This window comes from Zootermopsis nevadensis, unplaced genomic scaffold (genome assembly GCF_977971745.1).
Source record: "Zootermopsis nevadensis isolate Lab colony 2312 unplaced genomic scaffold, Znev_1.0 Znev_ptg000022l, whole genome shotgun sequence".
Lineage (NCBI taxonomy): Eukaryota > Metazoa > Arthropoda > Insecta > Blattodea > Termopsidae > Zootermopsis > Zootermopsis nevadensis.
The window spans coordinates 8,746,450-8,770,251 of NW_028259154.1; the positions used below are offsets into that span (position 1 = coordinate 8,746,450).

General features: G+C 34.8%; 2 protein-coding genes, 1 long non-coding RNA gene and 1 pseudogene across 4 annotated transcripts in view; 3 read left to right on the top strand and 1 right to left on the bottom strand.

Annotated features, from left to right (window-relative positions):
* The first annotated feature begins 3,329 nt into the window (after window positions 1-3,329).
* LOC147872996 (DNA (cytosine-5)-methyltransferase 1-like) lies at window positions 3,330-15,093 on the top strand (annotated as a pseudogene). Its single transcript, XR_015536599.1, has 9 exons — window positions 3,330-3,580; window positions 4,402-4,655; window positions 5,142-5,270; window positions 5,916-6,139; window positions 7,579-7,760; window positions 8,708-8,849; window positions 10,345-10,473; window positions 14,145-14,346; window positions 14,585-15,093. The product of XR_015536599.1 is annotated as a DNA (cytosine-5)-methyltransferase 1-like (transcript).
* Window positions 12,977-15,562, top strand: LOC147872997 (uncharacterized). The gene is made up of 4 exons (XM_087354062.1): window positions 12,977-13,031; window positions 14,145-14,344; window positions 14,585-14,647; window positions 15,437-15,562. Exons 1-4 carry the CDS (start codon window positions 12,977-12,979, stop codon window positions 15,560-15,562), a joined length of 444 nt encoding a protein of 147 aa, XP_087210188.1.
* Window positions 15,563-18,775: 3,213 nt separating this feature from the next.
* Window positions 18,776-21,296, bottom strand: LOC147872998 (uncharacterized). The gene is made up of 2 exons (XR_015536602.1): window positions 21,160-21,296; window positions 18,776-19,120 (listed from the first exon to the last, which is right to left on the bottom strand). It is a non-coding gene; the product is annotated as an uncharacterized LOC147872998 (long non-coding RNA).
* Window positions 21,297-21,426: 130 nt separating this feature from the next.
* usp (retinoid X receptor ultraspiracle) overlaps window positions 21,427-23,802 on the top strand; it is a 97,785-nt gene continuing 95,409 nt past the window's right edge. The window contains exon 1 of the mRNA XM_022068923.2: window positions 21,427-21,583. Within this exon, the coding sequence (XP_021924615.1) occupies window positions 21,565-21,583 (19 nt within the window). The 5' untranslated portion in view covers window positions 21,427-21,564. The remainder of the gene's footprint in view (window positions 21,584-23,802) is intronic.

A 23,802-nucleotide genomic window follows, 5' to 3' on the forward strand; every position in this document is an offset into this window, starting at 1 on the left:
GCATGTTGGTATATGCACGCGGGAATTATCCAATTCCCAGTATGTAAGGAGAGTACTGTGAGTAGGGCTGTTTGAATATACCAAATAACTTTTAAAACCGCAGTTTTGTGAAAATGCCTGCTGTTGTTTTAAAGGAGCTCGATTTTCCTGAACATGTGAAAGTAAAGTAAGTACTTTATCTTTTACAAATTGGCAACTAAAGCGATTCTTGGTTTGTTAGTAAGGTAATACTCCTTTTCAAATACGTGTTAAACCGACAGTCTGATTTATATACGCAGATTGCAGTTGCTAAATGTAATTTGCTGTGCTTTAGGAAACAACGCAGGAAAATGCAGTGGATAGAGGTACAGTTTATGAAAGTGTAATTAGTTTTTAGGATACTGGTCCAAGTGCATCGGCTGGCATGGTATATGACTTATTTGTTCTTGTCAGGCCTCTTGCTCAGTAATTAGCACCAACCTTACAGATTATCGTCAAACAAAAAATTGTCGGCATGGCAGGAGGATTGGTCCATTACTAAGATTTAAAACACGATTATGACACCTGTTTGATAAATTAAATACCTTAAACCAAAAAAACATGTTAGGTCATTGCAAATTGTAAAATGGATCAGTGTATTCTGAATTAGAAGAAGTTATTTTCTTTTACAGTTCATTACAATTAACTTGTATTTTGTACAACAGCCTTTACAATGGAAGTTGAATATAATTTGCTTACTTTTTTCATTAGGCTTGAAAAGCTGGAGAGTGGTTTGTTAAATGGAGAAGTCACAGTAGAGGGTTACTGCAGACAGAAGTGGAAAATTTTGGAGACACATGTCCCATCTTCAGTGACAAAGCAAATAGAATGTCTTCAGAATAAATTGGAGTCTACCAAACTTTCAGAAGTAGGTGTTATTTTGCCAGTCCCATTTGTATAGGAGAATTTGTGCCTGAACTATGTTTACTTCAATGATTTTGCAGCTGTTTTTTTAAACATTTTAAGTTAGAATTTTCATTTACCTACTCAGTTACTCATACAAATAACTGGCATATGATGGCCAGTTTATGTACATCTCTGGCTTGAACAGTATTTTGATGCAGTTACAATGTTCATAAACATGTCTGTAGTTGCACTAATAGAATAGAATAGAATTTATTTACATTCCATAGATCCTTCATAGGCTTAAGCCAAGGATGTATAACATGTCAAAGTGAATAATTCAATTCAATTCATTTATTTAAGTGCTTGACAACAGCCAAAAAGGTCAATAACAGCCAAGTACTAAACCAGAGTACAGGATAAAATATAATAAGTAATTAATTTATTTCAATAATAATAAAAGTAAAACAAACAAATGAAACTAAATATATAAATGCACCATATAATAATAATAATAATAATTTGATTCATTTATTGAATCATATTTCACAAGTAAATGGGCTATATACGATACCTAAGTAATATAATTCAATTTAATAATTCTAAATAAAATAAATAATACTAAATAATAATAATAATAATAATAGTTCAATTCCATAATGAAGTTAAATATTTTTAATATAATAATTTATATATTTATGCTAGAAACATGAATTTGATAATGTTAGATTAGGATGTGTTTTAACATAACCTAACTGAGGTTTGTATTTGCCATTGTGGACTATTTATTAACAGGAAACTAAACTTTTATGCCACATATTAAAATATTATTCTGCATGGCAGGAAGGGTTATTATGCTTTGATGCAATTTAAGGAATGTAATGGTATGATGAAACCATATCAATGAAGCTACTTCACTTAAACAATAAAGTTAATCTGTAAAACATCGTCTCAGTTAATTTACTGTTTCAGACAGAATTTATTAAGTTCAGTAAAATAACAATTTTATGTGATAAATTCTTCCTTTTTTTGGGGGGGGGGGGGGTTGCTTTTTGAGCTCTTGCAAATAAAACTTGAAGAACTTTGTGGTCACCATTGGTGTGGGAGTATGCTTTCTTGGGTTTAATACTAAAAATATTTTAAGCCTCAATTTTGGTGAAGATTGAATCCGAACATTTTGGAGGAGCATATCTTCAGCAGCATAAAAATAATTGAAATACTTATTTGAATGTTATTGTAATAATTTTGCAATTTAGGTATGTGATTATTCATGTTTGATTTTTGTAATGTGACATGTCTTGTTTTTACTCCTACTAGACTGAATATTACAATCAGATGATTAAGTGCCTCAAGTTTGAATTTTGTGTAACTGAGCAAGAACAAGAAAAAGCTGTTGATGGTAATGTAAGGTCCAGTAAGAATGCCAAGTGTGATGGAGAAAGTAGTTCGCATGAATTGGAAAACAATTACATATTGTTGAATGAAGAAACAGCTAGTGGAAGTTCTAGCAGTGGCAGAGTTGTGAAGGAAGAAGGGAAACAGAAGAAAAAACTAGGTCTTCAGATACTGACTAGATCTCAGAACTGTAGATTGACTGGTCCAAATACCCAGCCATGCACACTTCTGGGATCAAGGAAGACTCCTAGTCAAAATGTTGAAAATAGCTTCATATCACCCTCAGGTTAGTATGCATTACATTTGCATACCTGTTAACCTTTGTAATATGTGCATGAATGTGTGCTTGTTAGCAATTAATTTATTGGGATGGGTCTAGGGAGGACCATTATATGAGCTATGATAGCAGAGTCACTATAATCATGGCTATGGGTTAAATGGTTAGGGTTTAGCTACTTTTCTCTTGACCACATTATTTAGACCAGCTGTAGGTCCTGCCCAGCCTCCAGTCCAGTGGATATCAGCCTTCTTTTTTCATAAGGAATGAAGTTGCCAGGTTGTGAAACAATCAGTTACATTCATTGCCCTGATGATGGAGGCAGTTTGACCTCTGAAACGGTGGAAATCTACCAGACTACACGGCACAGTAACCCAGAAGGCAGCAATCTTCAGACTCACCTCTGTGAAAACCTCAAATCCTACAACCAGTCACTTCCATCCGTTACTGATGTTACTTACACTATGTTTGTCTGTCCTGCTGTCTATACCTTACTCTGACCAAAACCTATCATCAGAACTTATGTGGTGATGCCCAAAACAAACATTACATATTTATTTTCTTACTCTTTTTATATTGTTAGTTTCAACATATTCCATGACTACTAACAACATAACATAAATACTTAAACATACAGCAACACAAAACATGTAAGTACAACTGAAAATATGTTTCTTTTGGGTGGTCCTGTATAAACTGACATATTGATTGTTCATGTTAGTATATCTTCTCTAATGTCATTTTTGGTTAAGGAAGTACTAAAGGCTTTTTATTTCTGAAATTCAGGTTCATTACAATCTAAGAAGGGTGCTGCACAGAATGGTAGTAAACAGATGACTATCTCCTCCATGTTACAAAATCATCAAACAAGAGGAAAAGTGATGAAGTTCAGGTTGTTGTGGATGGTGTGCACGAGGAAGAGAAGAATATGGAAGAATCAAAAGTGACACAAGAGGCAGATGGCAAGGAGGAAATTGAAGAAACAGACACAGAAATGCAGGTTGAGAAGAAAGTTAAATTAGAAAATGGTGATCCAGTTCCTGCAAAGTTAGTTTTCACAGTTGTATTTTGTAGTTTCTTGTGGGGGGGGTTACATACGTGTGTGTGTTTATATAACACACACACACACACACATATATATATATATATAGCAAATTAAATGTATGCTGTCTTTACCAATTGATCTGTCAGGCTATATGTATTCTGCAAAAGTTTTTATGTCTTGTTGAGGTAGTTGTCACTTTATTTATTTATATAGTGCATTTAGTTCTTTCATAAAAAGAATTTCCTATGTAAACTTCTATTGACTGCAAGTCTTTACTGGTGTCAGAAAAAAGAGGAAGATTTGTGTTGGCAAAACAGTTGTTGCGTATGAAATTTGTGGTTAATAAAAGTTCATATATGCTATTACACCCTTTTCACCCCTCCACCATTGCACATTCTTTACTTAAAATTTTACAGATGTGGTCCTGAGCTAGAAATCTACCCTTATATGTAAGTTCACTTAGTTACTTGATGTTTACATGTTTAGACAGGGTATTGCTATGTTTTTGTGGAAAGATTAAAAGTGTGGTGTGCTTCCGAGTGTCCAACCCAACTTTGTAATCGGTGTTTTTCAAACACAGAAAACATGTTCAACATGTTGTATCTAGTCTTCTGTCCTGAAAAATTATGTTTTTACTTGTAGTTGACATTTCTGTTTCTGATTTTAGTCCAGCTTCCACTGCGCACATTAATTCTGTTTTGAAATATGATCTGTATCATATAATGTTGCAACTTCTTGAATATTTTTTGTTGAAGGTGAATTATTGCTTTAATGTTATTTGAAGGTAGTGTCCTTTAATATATTGCAATTACATTTATTGCAGAAAGAAAACAGTGTCAACTCCTAACACAACCAAAGGAATACCATCCAAATGCCAGATCTGTCGACAGATCCTGCATGACCCTGATTTGAGGCTGTACCATGGACATCCTGTTGAAGCAGTGGAAGAATTTGTGGCATTGACTGATCAAAAATTGTCTCTTTTTACTGGTGATGAGGACACTATTCATGAACATGATCACCGCCCTCAGAATAAAGTCACATATTTTAGGTATGTGACATGGATTGAAGGTGTTTGAGAAATGTGAAATCTTGAAGGGAAGAGACCACTTGGAATGTCTCAACATAGATGGAAAGTAATATTGAAGTGGTTGAAATGATTCTTAGGTGCAGTATGAAAGTATGGAGTGTCTGAGTGACTCATATTTCAAGAATAATTTTGGAAATCAGGTGAAAGATAATGCAAAAGGGAGAATGTAATTTATTACATGTTTTAAACAGTCTTGCTTTAACTGTGTTTGTATTTATTGCTGTATTGCCAGGTTAGTACAAAAGCTATCTAAGGTTGAAGATTTCTGTCTTCTGGGTTGCTCTGTGTAGTCTGGTCGATGTTAACCAACGTTTCTGAGGTCATTCTGCCTCCGTCATCAGGCAATGCAGTATGACCTCAAATCTTACATACTATCTAAGGTTGTTTTTCACACAAGGGTGTTGAGGTAGATTTCTGTTTGTGGAAATTTCATTCATGGCTTGGTATTAGACTGTCATAATTATCATTCCTTTATTTTCAGTATATATATGACAAGGAAGGACATCTATGTCCTTTTGACAATGGTCTTATTGAGCAAAATGTCTTGCTGTATTTCTCTGGGTACATGAAGGCAATATATGAAGAGAGTCCTGACCCTGAAGGTGAGGTTATTAGGCACAAAGTAAAACTAAGGCTGATATACAAAATAATGTGAGAGAGCTGGGTGTAAAATTCAGCTATTTTGTAGACCTACGAGAAATCTCAATAACTTTAGAGCTAATAACCAAGTTTAGACAATGTCTGTGGTGATGAAGCATATATTACCTGGAATGGAGGTATTGTAAAAAAAATAATAATTGTATGATATGAAACTTGTGAATTTATAAGTCCAATGTGGCGTGAAGTGCCCTGATTCAGGTTCCATTAAGACAAACACCATCTTCACATTTCAGATACCAGTATGTTTCTGATATTCATACCTAATTTCTCATGTTTCCCCCAGCAGTTCATTAGTTACTGTCATCAAAGAGAAAGGTAAATACAGATTTTTCTTACTTGCATGATTGTTTTCATTCTATAAAAATATGACATTAACAAATTGTGTATGTTTTTAAAAGATCTTTTAGTATTAAATCATGTTATATGCTCCCACCTAAGAAGTTAATACATTCACCATGTTGATATTATTGATGGATATGAATTAAAAAGTACAAAAGAAGAATGGCTTTTATAGGCATTTTGTTTATGCCATGTGTACCATGTATCATGAAATGGTGTTTTTCATGTTATGTGTCAAATGTTTATAGGTGGAATTCCAACTAAGGACATGGACCAATTAATGAGTGGTGGGTGTCTGGTTTTGATGGAGGTGAGAGGGCTCTAGTGGGGTTTTCAACAGCTGGAACCAAGTGAAAGTTATGCCCCATTCATGGAGATTGTAAATGAGAAAATTTTTATAAGCAAGATTGTGATTGAATTCCTGCTAGATGATATCAGCACAACATACGAGGATCTTCTGAACAAACTGCAGGTACCAGAGCCTCTCATCATGAACTGTTCCTTTCTTACCGGTGCACTACATTTTTAGTAGGAAATGTTTTATTGGGGTATAAAACCAACCAATTCCATGAAACAGAATTCATCCCAACTGGTCAGGAAATTTCCCACCTTTAATGGAACTCATAGGTTCATTACTATGTCCTCAAGGGTCTACCATTAAATACTGTCCTGAGCCAGATGAATCCAGTCCACATCCTTACATCCTGTTTTCAATATTCATCTTAATATTACCCTGTTTGCATCTGTGTCTGTGTCTGATGTGGTCTGTTCCCTTCAGTTCTTCTGATTAAATTTTTGTGTATTTCACAGTTCTCCCATGTTCACTTCGTGTCCTGCCCTTCTTATACTCCATCACTTGATTCAAAGACCTTGCCATAACTCAGGCATATTCTCACTGCAGAAGTTTATCAAACTCTGTTTTTAGCATCATGTGTTGATGTGTGAAATACAACACACGTTTCGCCAAGTAATCATAGTACATCATATCTACACTCATTAGTTAATTCTTCCAGGCTTACCTTACAACTAAGAAATTAAACATTAATTTTCCTTTATCTGCTTTTTTGACGTCTTCTGTGGAACCATAGACATCTCTTAGTGATATCCTGGGGTTTTGGGTAGTAACCACTGGTGTATTGATTAGTTCATGGATTTTGTAACAATGTTGTGTCAGCTGTGAGAGTTGTTTTGCAGTGAATGTGATGGAATGAAATGTAAATAATGGGTTAGGATTTATCATAGCTTATATCTGTACATTATTTTCCCCATGGTGAATCTGACCATTCTAAAATAAATTATAACGTGAATTTTTTTATAATTTTATGTTCATTGCCAACTGCATATTAAAATATGAAGTCCACCAACAAGTGATCTGTTTTCCAAAGTAGTCACATCTAAAAAATCATTTTTTTTTAATTTTCTAGTGACTGAATTATGAAATATAACAATTGTTGTGATCTGTGTTCTGTATGTTAGGATAAATATTGCTTGAACTGGATGCTCCAAATAAAAGTGAGATTTGTTGCTATTAAGCTGATATGCTCTGTATCACTATTATGTTTTTCTGCGGAATTTGCGGCTGAGTCGAGTTCTGCTCTTTGTGAGTGACCAGTCAGCACAAAGGAGGTCTGCTGATGAGTAGCTAGACCTCAGTCTGTTAAGAAACCCCGTGGTAGAAGCATCGGCAGCCACACTGCGTTGTTGCCAATTCTTACATGTTCTTTGCGTATTGTTGTAACCATTCACTGGAAACCAATGCTACATCTTGCACCATGGTATATATTGTTTCCTCACCTTCTCGCTCCTCCACCTCCCTCCTTTACTTCCTACCAAGGCACAGTACATGTGATTGGTGCACGCTCCAGCCACCAATTCGACTTTTTAGCTAAAAACTTGATGTTAATGTTCCAGACTGTGGTACCACCCAAAGGACTTCTGACTTTGACAGAGGACAGTTTGTTGCACCATGCCCAGTTTGTATGTGATCAGGTGTTAAGTTTTGATAATTCAGCAGAATCAAATGAAGACTTGTTGATCACATCCCCTTGCATGCGAACTCTTGTTAAGCTGTCTGGTGTTACCTTTGGTAAAAGGTAAGTGACTTTTGTGCAGTTTTGAATTTTCATGTCTGGAAACATGAATTATTACTGATTATATTAAATTTTTACAAATATGTTTTTATTGTGCTTTATGTTATAATAACAAAATAAATGTTGGTCATTTGTTACTAATTGCTTATATTTTATGTATGACATATAATCAACTGGCCATTTTTTCCATAGTACAGAGATTTGCGCCACCATTAATTTAATGTAGTATGTTTTAGGAAGATAACTTGGGAGACTTAGAGACCAGAGTCCAATGGCATGCCCCTATGAACTCAATCCAAGTTCTATAAAAGCCATGAAATTTCTTCACTACCAGAGTGACATTCAGCTTCCTAGGACTCTGTACCATAAAGTTAGATGAGCTGTAGGAATCTTATATTCTTTTCCTAAAGTTACCAATTTCACAGTATTAAAATTGGGATATAAATAGAAATGTAACATATGACCAGGAGGATAACCTTTTCTGAGCCTTTGTAATTCAGTATCTTTTCCCAAAAAGTCTAGAAATGCTTAGACTTTTTCAAGAAATATGGTCAGTTTGCAGAGGAGCTGTTTGAAGTAACTTTTTTGTATGATAACTAATAACCATGCACAAGTGTGTCCAAGATTTGTCTCCATTCATTCTTTGTGAACATTCTTCTAAAATTTAATGGTCAGAAATGTTCATAACTTTGTGAAATAATAATATTCTAACTAGATTATACATTTATGTACTAGAGTACCCCAGCAGTTCAAACAGTATTTGCAATTCATGTACAAGTACTTTAAACTTGAAATTCAGTTTGCAATTTCAAATAGGGAGTTCCATCAAACTAGCTCATGATGCTGCATATTTGTGTATTTTCTGTTACTATAAAAGTAAAGTTAGTTTAAAAATTTCTCATTTTATATTAGCTTGTTTAATCACAGATTTATATATTGTAACTATACAGAGTTGCCATGCACCAAGCACAAAGGAAAGGTTTTAAAATTCGGAGGGCTCAGTGGAGCCGAGCTACAACTCCACTTGTGAAGGAAGTTTTTGAGACATTCTTTCCTGAACAGCTTGACAAGGATCAAGACAAGGAGAACAAGGTATACATAGAGTAGTGAAAATAATTCCCACTAAATAAATGCAATGAAAGATAGTTTTAAAGTGTCAGCAGAAACAGTAGGAACTGATGGAATGAAATTATATTTTTCTGCATGTTTTATCTTGTGAAAATGGCACTTGATTTTATCCCGAATTTAGAAGTTAATAACACATATTACTCTGTATAGTGTCAACAGGAAATATAAACTAATAAAGGCATTTTAATTCACCTTAAAAGTGATGTTGGCAGCACTAAAAGGATGGTGCAAATATAAGCAATATTAACATTTTGTCATTTATGGCTATTTTGTTTTTATTGTCTTTGAATGGTGATAATACTGCAACACATTTAACTTGTTTCCTTCTTGGTTAGAATGCACAGCAGAAGGACAGTTATCTGTGAACTAATTTTTGTGGTTAGAGTATGTGAAGACTAACAAAATTCACAGAATGACAGTATCTCTGTGAGTCAGAAGGAAGGTTAAATTGGTGATAAGACTCAAAGGAGACAAGGCAAGTTGTGATGATGCATATTCTTGGCAGAAATTGATTAGCTACTGAGAAAACTGGATGAAATTGCTTCAGAAATGAGCATAAGTTATAGAAAAACATAATGCAAGAATTTCTCGAAACCTCATGCAAAACATTTTATTCTGATGGAATGACTAAACATATGGGCCATTGTACCAAATGCATTGAAAAGCATGTTGTTTAAATAAAAAAATAATAAAATAAAACCGCCTTTAATGTTTTGCTTACCTTCACACAAAATTTGTTCCTTCTAGCAATGGTGCACTTTGCGTTGTTAGTTTTATATAAATGTTAAAGTTCAGTTTTGCAACCAGTTACAATGTGATTAAATTTCTTTGAAAAATAATTATTTAACAAGTAGCCAGGATTTGATGAGCCCTTAAAGCTGGCATTATGCTTTTTACTTTTGGAAGAAACTACAGGAATCTTTCCAAGATCACATGGTCATTTATTTACTGGTAGATTCCAGTGCTGAAGCATTTCATGCATTGATTTTGGCCTTTATCAGCATTATGTCTTGTGCGGTATCTGGTTGGCTGTGCTTCACTATAGTATTTTGCTGTATTATTAAACCGCGGACTTACAAGACTGACTTGTAACCATGTAGTTCAGTGATTTAAATTCCCTATTGCTACATGTTAAAGGTTAAACAGAACTGTCATTTTGGTGATTTTCATTCTTAGTTAAAAATTTTCAAGAATTATACTCATAAAATAACATTCATAATTTATAAAGCCTGCTTGGTTACCATAACGTATTTGTGTTGATTTAACATGTAAAAAAAGAAATGCCTCATACACACATTGAATATTTATACGGTCTTGTAATACAAGCTACAATTGAGCAATTATTTGGTATGTTATTGTTATGAAATTATAAAGCATATCATTGATGTTTTTAATTTGTGAATGGTCAGTAATCTGACTGAATGTCTAATACTTATGTTACCTGCAATGATGCATGTAGGGACCTCGACGTCGTAGATGTGGTGTGTGAAGCATGCCAATTACCAGATTGTGGGACTTGTGTGTCGTGCCAAGACGTGGTCAAATTTGGTGGTACAGGGCGCAGCAAACAGTGTTATGTTCAACGCAGGTATCAAATGTTCTTCAGAATCATTAGTATACTTATGTAGATAATTATTCCTTCATTTTAAGTTCTAAATCTTTTATTAGTTAACACAAGGAATACAGTAGATCTAAATTTAATCATAAAGCTGCTGGGCTGTATTCTAGGCATAGTTGTAGATGAATATTGGGTTAATTAAGTATCATTGGATGTGATCATCTTCAGCAAGTGCAGTCCATTTCACATTCTCATAACCTGTTTTCTAAAAACCCAAAGACCATCCGAAGACTTGGCCTACAGGAGGTTTCTCATAAAAATTTTGAACATTTTTTATGACCACATTTGAGCTATATCACAACTTTCTTGATTTCACTTTCATATTAATTGGAGTGGGGATAGTGTGCTTAAGATGGATCACACAGTGAAATCTCATTATAATGTTCATTCTTAATGTACAGTATTTCTTGTTTATAATAGTTTCCCCATAATGTCCCAAGTAGTGGTTCTTCCTATATGTATTCTCCCTGTTACAATCCTTATTTTATTGTCTGTTCTTCTCAGGATATCAGCTAAGATATTAGCCTTCTTTTATATATCCTTTGTCATAGTTTATTGAAAACTTACATTTCACTTGCCTTCCCTAACCATCAGTGCTGATGAAACTGAAACTCTGTGAATGTATGCAATACCAGGTACCACCATCTACATCATCACCACCATATCACTAGGGGTAAACAGAATAATGCACTCACAACAGAAAGACTAGTTTAAAGATAGGTCACTTGAACAATTGATTGATTACTTTATTAGCAATATGCTGTATTTGATTGAATACAGTGTGTGAATAGGTGTAGACAACTATTAAGTTTTCACTGGCTTTATGTGCCTCCTTGAAAATTAGCAGCCAGAATGAATTTGTGAGAAGATTTTTATTCATTGGTGCTTAAATGCACATTGTTTTCACAGAAAGTTTGCGTGAATAATGGAGTCTTTGAATCATTGTTTTGCAAGTTTATATGTATGATATGTGCAACTTTGAAAGATGAGCATAGACAGATTTGTGATTGTGTTGTTAGATGTCCTAATGTGGCCATTCAGGAGGCAGATGACTCAGAGCCTGAGGATAATGAAGACTATTGTTTATTGTCAGAGAATGCAACATCAGATGTTACCTTTGCTAATAGTCATAAAGATATTCGCATTCGTGAGAAGCGTGATATCAGATGGACTGGAAGTCTCGTTAACCCTTCAGCGTGGAGTGCTGAACATTGCTCGTCATGACGTAGTCGTCCCATGGCGTGGAGTGCCGAGCACTGCTCGCACAATGCGCGCTAAGATTTCTCCTTCTACGTAGCGACTGACCTTGTACTTTATGTATTCTGGCTCCAGTAGCCGTGTAGAGAAAAAATCTGGCTATCGATTGATATATAACATGACTCTGACAGATCGATTTTACCAGTGTTTTTCGACTTTGAAACATAGATCGATTTTTGAACTCAACTGCATTCAGCCTCTGCTTTGTGGCTCTCTCTAGGGAAGACAAATGGAGTAATATATTTAAGGTTTCGACGGCTGTGTAGGACACATTCCAACCTTTCTAACGGTATATGATGTTAACGACCTTAGTCAATGCATTCTCTGTTCTCCCCTTGGTAAGAACAGAATTCTATAGTACATATCTGCCGTCAGTCAGCCGTGAATATGGCTTCGAGTAGCAGGCGTTTTTTATCTCCTCAAGACATTGCTAGAAGTGTAGACGAACCTCTCACTGATTCCGAAAGTAGCGTGTTCGATTCAGATGATGAATCAAGTGTAATCGATGATTTACCTGTTCGTGAATTTCTTACATGTGACGAATCTGAAAATTAATACAATGACGGTGAACAAAGTGGGAGCAGTTTACCGAGTGTGGCTGTTTCAAGATATTCCACACAAAACTCAACTTTTAAGGTAAATTTTTTACCTTTCTATAAAGCATAGTGTGTTGTGAACATTTTGTTCAAAGTTTCACTAAAATTCATCAATTATTAGGGAAGTTGTGCCCATATAAGTAAAATGATGCACTTTCAGCTCAAAATTAAATCCCCAAGCAGAAACTCCTCCCACAGCACGGTATAGACTTGGGATTTAAATGCTCCCACGCTGAAGGGTTAAAGGATCTGAGGATCAACCTGAATCGAATATCAAAGAAGTGGACCATTGACAGCAAAAGTAGGAAGTGGCTAGCTTCATATTCTCACTTGTTTATTGTGCCAATTTATTTTGTGATGGAAGATGTAGATTTCACCTCGTAGTTTGCAAAAATAGAACACTATTTTGACAGACTATAGTGAACACCACTAAAGATGCTCATTTGTGCTCAATTTACATTATAGAATTAAGGTTGTTATAATCTGTGAGTCGTTGCTTTTGGCGGCACGGGAGGGGGTCGGCAGCAACATCTCTTGCTGGTCTGTACGATGTTTGTGCGAATGGAAAGAATCTCATGTCAGTTTTGGGAGCAGGGCAGTCACTATCATTGCTCATAAACATGGCACAACAAGGTGCAGCTCTGCAGATATGTAATCTGGAACTAGTGAAAGGTGGTTAGTTAAAGTTTTGTACTGTACTGTAAAGTTTTGTGATTACTGAAAATTGTTAACATTGTCACGCTGAAGACCAGTATTTTGTTTAAAGTTACATTTTTACCGAAAGTCGATGGCAGATTGTTTTCACGGATATTCAAGGAACAGCATAGAAGATGTATGAAGAGTTTGGTATTTGAGGCATGGGTTATTGCGTACATTGTGGATGTTCCCACTTCCACACATGTATCACACAAAATTGAAATAATGGGAAACATGGTGTCTCCACTGTAGGTCAGTGGCATTTGTATTTTCACTTCCCAGACAGGAAACTGATAAGCACATCATACATCTGGCCACTGTATTAGTGTCTCCTACATACTAAGTATACAAACCAAGTTGATGCTTCATTAATTTTGTCAAGTTTTAAGGAATGAATAGTAGTTTGTTAAAATATATATATGATTATATAACTTAGATTCATTTAAATGTAAGTCCTTATAAAATGTGTATGTATAATTTCTATGTGGTGCACACATTTTGTTTTTATGTTATTATTTCCTTATGTTTACTGTTTTATCCGAAGTTTTAAGTTACATCTTTGCATTCAGGTGGTAACTGGGATGAATTCTGTGGTGATCCTGGCTGGGGCTTCTTGTAGCCCTTCTAGGTAGATGCAGAGATAACTGGGTGAAAGTACAGAATATGGTGTCGATTTCGCATGTGAGGGTTTTGAGCCGTTGATATTATTCCCATTTGTGAAACCGAATCTCAACCACCATGTTTCCAAAAGCTAGTTCATATTGTACACATCTTCACATATTATTATAATATTGTAATTTCTACACCTAATTCTGATAAGTGTTTTCTTTCCCTCAACTTTTCCAAATAAAATTGTGTATGCATTTAAGATACATCTGTAAATGTTACTGGATGATTGTAAAACCTCTGCTGCTTCATGATTTACCATTATTTACAAGTGTACATTATGATTACTTAGGGTTAGAGAGGAATCAACATAATTTTCTTTAATTCGTGATTCTTATTTAATAGAAATCTCTCTGTCATTAATCACTACAGTCTGCCTTATTGCACTGATGTGTTTCATATTACTGACACCATTATATTTCATAGGGATTGAACATATGAAGAGGAAGTGCAGTGAACTGCAGCAACTGATTGATGAGCAAGAAGAGGAAAAGGCCACTCTGCAAAGAGAGATTGAGAAGATGTCGTACAAACTGACCCAGCTTAATGACAGTCTGTCCCGGAAGGTAGCTGCAAAGAGAGAATATGACCGAACCATTTCAGAGACTGAAGTTGCGTATTCAAAGGTGTGAGTGTATACTTAAATGATACTCGTCAGCATTGCTGTATATTTCATAGCACTAACTCAGGGATGGAGTAGAATCATTAAGAAGCTTGCAGTTGCTTAATTTCTCCAGAAATTCCTTGCATTTTGTATACAAGAGCCTACTGCTGGATCTAATCTTTTACAAGGTGAATGCATTTATACACTCAAATCATATTTATTTTATTATTCATTATTTGCCATTTGCTGTTTCTGGTTTCAGATCCTCGAGAGCTCCCAGGTTTTACTGAACATGGTGCAAAGAGAAACATCCTGTTTGGAGCACGTAATGGTCAAGAAAATTAATGCCGAGGACACTTTTCCCTCATGTATGTTTAGGTAGTCAAAAAAGGCTTTTGCCTATGCTGAACATTAAGAAAAGTTATGGTCATGGGGTTATATGACAAAAATGTATACATTGATGATGAACATTTGAAAAAATTATGATCTGTTGAGGTTATTTTGTCTGAAAAGGAAAATAACAATTTGGTGACCAGCTCATGAACCATTACAGGTTGAAATTATGAAAAATTATAATTGTGTATAAATATTCAGATTGAACTTGTACATGTTAAATGCCATTGCTATAAACTTCTGACATGCTTTGCAAATGTAAGTACAAGAACTCTCATTATTAGCTACCTGTAAAATTTATGAATCATAACGTGTGAAAAGGCATAAATAATCAACAAAATAAGTAAAATTTTATAAATTATGAAATAATTACTCAAATAGTATCTCTCTCCTGCCTATCTGTAATTATTGATAGTGTTATCTAGTAGTTGCCTTCTTTATTGACATTTTAATGTAAGATTTTCTCAGTGGCTTTGCAAATGACTCTGTTGGTATAGTGGGGCAGCTTCACTAGTCATCATGTTGTCAGACTGCATCTAGTGACTCTAGTTGAGTATTTTGCTAGTCATCATTGTATCATGCAACCTGTTACTAATGTAGAGGGCCCTGCATTCCAATGGAAACTTGTGGACTACAGAAGCCATGTCTGATCTGACTACACTGCATGTCTTTTCAGTGGAAGATTTATGTTTTTGTACGATGGTAGTATTCTTTCATGCAGATGGACAGATTCATTACATGGAGTAGTAAGGCTATGCTGATCAGTTTCTGGTTGGTTGCTGTCTCACTGGATCTTACTCTGTTGATCTGCCAAGTAGAGCACCCCATTCTCTTTGCTGTCTTCTGAGGTGATAGCCACTTGAGATTATTTTAGTAACACTAGTGTTTGGGGTTTGAGGACAGAGAGGATATAAATGGGAGTTGTGTTTAGAGATTATCAGAGGGAAAAGAGTGTGACAAGATTCAGAAACATGGCTATTAATAGGATTAGGATGGACCATTTTATATTGTGGAGTTTTGTGTAGTTGGTCTAAAGGTTGTTTTGTTACTTGTTTAACCCTTTGCGGTCCTATGTTGGACTGAGTCCAACATTTAAAAATCTGATTTCCGGTCTGATGTCAGACTGAGTCCACCATGTATTTTATGAATTACGTTATCTGGAGTCAAACTGAGGCTGGCAAACAGTGTCAGCATATTATTCAAGCCGTCTTCTTTGCACTATTTCTATCCTAGTTTTCCTGGTAAGACTTGGTGTACCTGGTAACAGTGAAAGGAATCAGGAGAGAAAAGTTGTTTTAGTCTGAAGTGTGTCCAAGGAAGCCAGGACTCCACACCAAGTGTTTTGTCATACATTATATAGTGAAGGAATACCATCGTGTATATAGCTGTCATATTTACTTAGAATAGAAGTATTTTATATCTGATAAAGTTATAAAACAAATATTCCATCTTCCCAGTAGGAAATTATAATTTTTAATTATTTTTGGCGCATAGAGCAATCTGCTACTGACATGTGCATATTCTTTCGTCTTCTTAGCAAGCATTCTTGATGTGTAGTGACTTCATCGTTTACACTTTGACTTCTTTTTCACTTTAATTGTGTTGAACTTGGTCTTGATCTTTTGAACACAATCTGTGCTACAGGAAGCATAGCTCTGAGATTATGAAATCCAATGCTTATACATCGTATATCTGCATGCAATAAGAGGTGTTTAGGCATCACTAAAGTACTATCTATCAACTTGGACTTGCTTTGTTCTCTACTGAACGACAGTAAGCAGAAAGGCTCCACTTACCACGTATCTCACTAGCGACAGTTGTACGGTCCGTGAAAAATATTTCACACGGCCAGTATTCAAACAAAAGGAACTGTCATCCTCTCAGAACATATTTTCACCATATTTAGCAAAGTTTCTTCTGTTTTATGCAAGTTATAGAAGACAATCAAACCAGTTCATAATAGTTGAATGTATACAGTTTAGTGACTTTTAAATAGACCAGACAAGAGCCGCAGTGGTATTAAAAGGGACTGCAAAGGGTTAAGATGTTATGAATTAGTGCATTGTTAAGTAGTAGATGACTTTTCACATGGCAGGAGTGAATGATTATCAGTTTACATGTAATACATGGTATTAATGTTGATTTTCATGTTGCACAATTGGTACACCAGCAAGGACCCATAGTCACACAGAAGAAAGACATGAGTGCAGGGGACATCCCATAAGACTTGATGTGACTGATGCTTGGTAAGTATTATCCACTCCTTTTCCTGCCACTGTTACTACACTATTATGCATTCATTGCATGAAGTTCATGAAAACATGATTTAACTTAACAGCTTCTGGAAAGATTTGAATGAAATTTAATGTGGATGTTATGCAGTTGTGGACTACTAAAACTGTACTTTTCAATTTCCTACAATCTGTAATACCAACTTGTGAGATGGGATTGATACCAACACTATTTGCAAGAAGGCCATACCAAAATGTATGCTTTTAGATTTTTAAAAATACAAAACTTTGGTGTAAGACTCTGCTGCTTGGAGTTAGTTAAAATGATATACAGTGAGCTTTTGATGGAAAATTTCACAGTGAGTTAAATATGAGCCTGAAATTGCGTTACTTAATAATAGAAAGTTACAAAAACTGTTCAAAAGCATCTGCCTGTGAATGCAAATTTGGGCACAGCATAACAGGGGTTCCTAAACCTTGGATCACAAAGACTTTTTCATGGATTGTGGTGTAAAAGTCAAAACATAACAATTTTTATATTATTATTGATTTGGTCAATTAAATGTTGCCAACAAATTTTTCAGTTTGTATACTTGTAAATGTACCTCTGTTAAAAAAGAGCTAGTGTATTAAGAAAAAGTGTTTTGAATTTGCTCCTACTTAAACTATGGGTCATAAGGTGGAAGAATTCTGAAATGCTGGGTCATAAACAAAAAAGTTTCGGAATTGCTATACTATAGGATGCACTTTAGTATTCTGTTGAAGTGCTGGGCAGCATTAACCACAGTAGTGGCAAGCTGTCTGATACTTCCAACAGTTTTTATGACATAATACTCCCTTCCACTCACAGAAATCTGGGATATACAAGCCAGAAGGAGATGGGCGAAAGAAAAAGGTGATTCAGAGTTCTGTAAGACAGGCCACACTGAGCATAGAAGATGAACAAGAAGCAGGAAGTACTTTCATATAAATCTGGGGCAATGTAGACTAATAAATGGTGAGATACATATTGCCAAACTGATTCTTAAACTTCAGCTAACTGTTTCTGATGTTTTTTTTCTGAACATTTGTAAATAAATATTGAATGACTTGATTGATGTATCCATCTGCATGATATTTATACTCAGTGTATTTGTGTGTATATCAGATTCAACAAGAAGGAAATTATAATTTTGGGCATACAAGGCCAACAGAAAATTAAAAGGTATATTTTCTTATAGAAGTCATAGTATTTTGAAGTAATTAATTTTGGTGTCAGCTAACCTCCCATGAATTTTCATAGAAGTTGTAATAAGATTGTGCTGTCATAATCCAATATTCCCCATGTATTTTTAATATTTCTTTATGCTTATGTGAAGTTCTAAACTTCCAGTTGGTAGGTACTCTGTTCTGTGTTCTTTGTTTTTACTATAGTTGACTTTCTTAGGCTGTTGCATTTTAATGGATATAAAATTACTTTTGCAACCAGAGAGACAGTCATCTTACATTTTGACCAGATGTTGGTTCTATTTATTTACAGTTTGTTCCACTATTTAGCTCCCTCATTAGATGGTGAAGCACATTTTGTGAAAATTCATTATTACACTTATAAAAATAAATTATGCAACTTCAGTTTAACCCATTATTGGTTTTCACCATCTCTACACCTGATTACAAAAGCCTAAGAGTTGATGATTATGATAATTGCTGGCTGATTGAAACATGGGAATTTCACATGTTATTATAAGTGTTTTACATTGAAACCTCAATGCGTCATTTTTGACGGGGGAGAGAAATAAAAATTATGAATACGGGAAAACGACAGTTACAGGAAAGCATTAAAAATGATAAACCATTAAAATAGTGCATTTTTCTCTTTGGCATACACAAAACAATACATACAAAACCTGTTTCAACGTTACTTCTTTTTGCTAAAAAAGCCTATAATGGATAATTTTACGTTTTAGGCGAAACAGAGCCCTTTCCATGTTCAAAGAGTTTTCATCACCTCCTTCACAAATATTGTGTGCATAAAAGAATGAATTAACTTTTACACCAATGCAGCATGTGCTTCGGCAAACCTCTGTCTTCACCTTCCTCACTGCGTCTGCTCCTTTCACATCGTCTCACAAGTCATCAATAGTGTTGACTCTGCATGTGGCAAGCTCGCTGCGCGTCTTTTGATATTGATCTATCTGTAATGCAACCATTTTAAATTCTAAAAACATTGCGTAAATTTCGATGTAATTTCTCAGAAACGATCGGTGCAAGAAAATTGTGGGTCAGGACTAAGATTTTTAAATGGAACGCTAGAAGCCAGAAAATGTAACATTACTTTATATGGGACTAATCAGGGACTGAACAAACCAGACTCTGCATTTGGGAAAATGATAGTTCGGGGAACAATGGATAGAGGTTTCACTGTAGTTCTCAATTAAGTTTGTTGTTTATTGATACATATGTGCATTGTCTAATCATCTGCAGAGATTATATTGCAGTGAATCAGGTGACCTCTCAGGAATGAGGGAGGAAGTGCCTATGACATGTTTTAAGTTGCCATTTCAGAATTTTACAGGAAACTTCAATTACGATAGCTGTCATGCTTGGGAGTTCAACCTTGTACCTCACTAAAGCAATGCAAATGCCCTTGTGTGCTCAGTAATCAACACTGGAAACAAGTTTATAATAATAACCAGTAGTTTTATTGTCGTGTTTGCTCATGGCATTGAATAGTGGTTACAAATTTTGTAGAATTCATTTCGAGCATACAAACAGCTTTCTTGGATTGAATGACCATTTTGTCATACTGTCAGTAGGTCTACTTCTACTGGCTATTATTTGGGATACATCACCTCTCCCTCATGCCCCCCCCAACCCAGTAGTGTACATTTAATTTCTGTATAACATTTATTTCTTGTTAAATATCTAAAGCTGCTCAGATCTTGTGTGTTCACCCAGTATTATTTCTGTGCTCAAAGTAATCAAGATGTGTGTGCCCTTTTATTGTCATTATTATAATTCTAAAATGCCTAACTTCTAGCTTTCTCTCAGTGTACTGTCACTGCCCATTAATTTGTTGCCTAGTAGTGAAGCTCCCTTAGCCAGCTCCTTTTAAAGTGTCTGGTTTCAAATTACACATTTATTTTTCATGTAATAAATAGTTAACTTTTCATAAGAAAATGTGTCCATTAATCAGTTTATGAACAAATTAATGGTAATAATTAATATTAATTCACAGCCCTAGCAAAAATCAGTGATTTATAACCAGGCCTACACAAATCCTGGAAGCTAGGTTTCCAAAATGTTCCGCACATGTTCTGATGGCTTTGTATATTTGCATTTTAAAATTTTCACATGCAGTTCTGATTCTATTACATAGGTGTCAGCTTCAGTGTTTGCAAATAAATTACATGAATATTTTTTCATTTATGATATACAGGCCTATATATATTTTGGTTCTTAGTTTTTGGAGGTGCGTCCTAAATTCGTGGAAATCTGTGCAGACCTGCTGATAATGTGATCATAACACATAATTTATGGTTATTTATGTAACTGTTTCTCAAAAACTGAATGATAAACTGTTTGATCTCATGGCCTCTTAGGACTAGTGTCCGAATTGTGTTCACTGTAAACTTTTGGTGAACAGATCAGTATTTTTGTTTCTGTAGAAAATTTGCCGTTTTAAACATTCCCTCAGGATTATGGCTGTATACTAGAGAACCAACCATTAAACCACCCACTGTTTTCATGCCACTGATCGTTCACATTTAACAGTTGATAATATTAATGTGGTTTTAAATGGTTGGAAGTTTCGGAATATTATCAGCACTAAACATGAATTTACAAAAACCCCTGACCCTAAGTATTTGCTTGAATGTTAAATGCTGAAACTAATTCTGTTATTTGTTTGTTTCCAAAAAAATAGATTTCAAGTGTGTTTAAAGAATGCAACAATTTTAGATTTTTAAAAAAAGAAGTGGAAAGGCATACCTCTTTATCCTTCTCATCATAAGTACTGACAATAAAGAAATGTTTATTAAGGACATATAACTGGTGTTCGAAAAGGAAACAAACCCCATTCGTGGTGTGCCGAGCACACATTAATCCAAATTATGAGTGGAATACAACTTTTGGGATTTCACAGTTCCTTTGCAGTACAGGCCAACATGTGGAACATGTTATCCTATGAATACCACACTTGGTGCATACAGAATACTAATTCAAATATACTTACACTTTAGATTAATTAAAATGCAAATTTTTCAGTACACTCAACATGCTGTTTCGATGTATAGACTTGATTTGAATAAATATGACATTGTGTGGAAGCGGCCATCATGTTTGTATGACAATTTTACCAACTAGTCAAGTTGCAATTTGTTTTAGTAAGGCAACATTTATCGAATGTCTTGTAAAATTTATATTAACGTTTTAGGTTTAAGTATTTATATGCCAAATACTTGAGAAAGTGGAATTACCCTGTGAGATTTATATAGTTCAACGACCTTGGGGTGTTGTGATTGAGGTCCGGCCATGTTTGTTGAGAGGAAAGTGGGATGAAAAAGTATAATTGTAATTTAACATTTGTATTTTGGTGCTAATTTACTGCAGATTGATTGCAACAGAAGTTTATATTGCAATGGAAGGAAGCGACAGAGGTAAGTGTAATATTTAAGTTAATATTGTCCGTAGAAAAGTTCATATTTTGACAACATTGAGGGCAATGGCAGTGTCAGGGTCGGAGGCAGACCTAGTTCAGTGACCGCGTTTCTTTACATTTTTTGGAAAAAATAAGCCGAAAGACCAACCGGACAAGCTCGGTTACATAATCGTTTTTATCAGTATTAGCGTCTGTTATGATAACATTGTATATATTTACAGACTATTCTTTCATACAAGTTTTATGTATAGGTTGTATGGACGTTAATGATGCAACTGTTTGTATTTTTTTACGATAGACATAATAAATTGAAATTTTAGAGGTTGTAACTTTTTTCCAAGACGTAGCAGATTAAAATTTTGAAGGATATTCTTATACGATATGCTGCAATTACTTACATTACATTTTCATGTGCTGCAGTGATAAAATTGGCCCAGGAAGAGGCCTACATGTATTTTGTGTTATGTAGTGCAATATTCACAGTTAACATGTGTTACAGCCACTAAATGGTGGGATTTGTAGGTTTCTCTGCATGTGCATTTTTTCTGAGTCTTGTCATGCATGTGGTTCTTGTTTAGGGTCATAGGTGACACTAGTATGCACATTTGCAAGGTTTGTAGACAGTTCCAGACAAATTGTTGTACACATGTGTTGGTTTTTCGGCCGTATGTAGTCATTATTTTGTGGGTGAATGCATTAGTTGATAGAAACATTCCTGAAATGCCATTGCTGAGAGTAAACAGTGTTGTGTAACTTGCATAATAGTACATGAATTCCATTACATAACATAGCATTAGAATTAGAATTTATTTGCATTCCATAGAGCCTTCATAGTACAAGCCAAGGTTGTGGAACACATAATATAAATACCAGCAGATAATACAAAATAAAATACCAATCCAAATTAAATACATAGCTGTTTAACAGCTGTTTACATAAACATCTACAGTATTTCTGCAGAGTAGAAGGAATGAGAGAAAAGACCATCTTTCAGTGCTTTCTTAAATACTGTTGTATTGAGATTTAAAACATTTAATATCAGATGGAAGTGTACTGAATAATTTGTTCCCTGCATAGTAAGCACCTTTCTGTTGACTAGTTAGGTTAGCATTCAGCAGCTTATGGAAGTCATATTCATGCTTTGTGTTGCTACTATGTATGTCAGAATTTGTGTGAATTTTTTCCATGTTGTCCACAGCAAATGACAGTAGTGGGAATAAGAATTTACCTGAAAGGAGAATTGTATTAAATATCTTATTACTGTGCAAGAGACCTAATTTAACACATGCCATTATTCCAATGATTTTCTTTTGGGTGTTAAATACTTTTTTGCTGTCTGTTTAATTTCCCAGGAAGGACTTTGTATTACATGATGAAATGGAAATAAGCATAGTAAAGTACTTATCATACATTTACCAAAATATGATGCTGATAAGATAAGATGGTGCTGTTAAAAAGCAAATTCTGGCCTACCTTTTAGTTTTGGTAATTTGTAGTATATTCCTCAGCTTTTAAAGTTCATGTAGGTATTTGACTGAGATTTAGTTTATTCAATAATGCAATGTCAGCTGCCTTTAGTGTTATGTTATGTGTGCCTGTTTTAATGTTTGTGTCAGAAATTACTGAAAAAGTGACAGTGGAACCACGGTTCTGGAGAATATGACGTAAATACGTCTCTGTAATGTAATGAAATATAATGTAATGAAATGTAATGTAATGTAATAATTCTTGTATAAGATAAGTACTTGTGATTTTCTAAAACGTTTTTACCAGCACAAAATTATCTAGTCTACGACGCACTTCTTCTACAAGCGATTCACAGCTCAGCTCTTTGCGCAATAACAAAAGTGGATTGTTGACGGCAGTAATGTACCACAACAATGCCGAGTAAACAGATGACCTTTCCTAGGTAACATAACAATGCATGCAAACTGAACATTGTTGTCAGTTCATATTTACAAATTGTTGATATTTCCTAGGTAACCATCTTACACATTTTCCTGTCACTTTTTCGTTACACTTTTTGTAACTCTTTTTTAGGGAATGACCCTTCCATATAGATGTACTTACCTCAAAAAACAAAACAAAAGGAATGTCAATCAGAAATTTGGTTCCCTAGTTCATTGCTCACCACTTTATACATCATCCTGTATCTCTCAGAAATTAGAGTGGCGAAATTGGTAGTGTTGTCTTGTAGATCATCATTTAATGATTCAT

Excerpts from the sequence above, each read along its gene's own strand:
- LOC147872997 (XM_087354062.1), top strand. The coding sequence starts at position 12,977 with ATGGCACAACAAGGTGCAGCTCTGCAGATATGTAATCTGGAACTAGTG. Across the intron at positions 14,345-14,584 it reads CTGAAGTTGCGTATTCAAAG|ATCCTCGAGAGCTCCCAGGT; the intron begins GTGTGAGTGTAT and ends TTCTGGTTTCAG. Across the intron at positions 14,648-15,436 it reads AAACATCCTGTTTGGAGCAC|ATGGACAGATTCATTACATG; the intron begins GTAATGGTCAAG and ends TCTTTCATGCAG.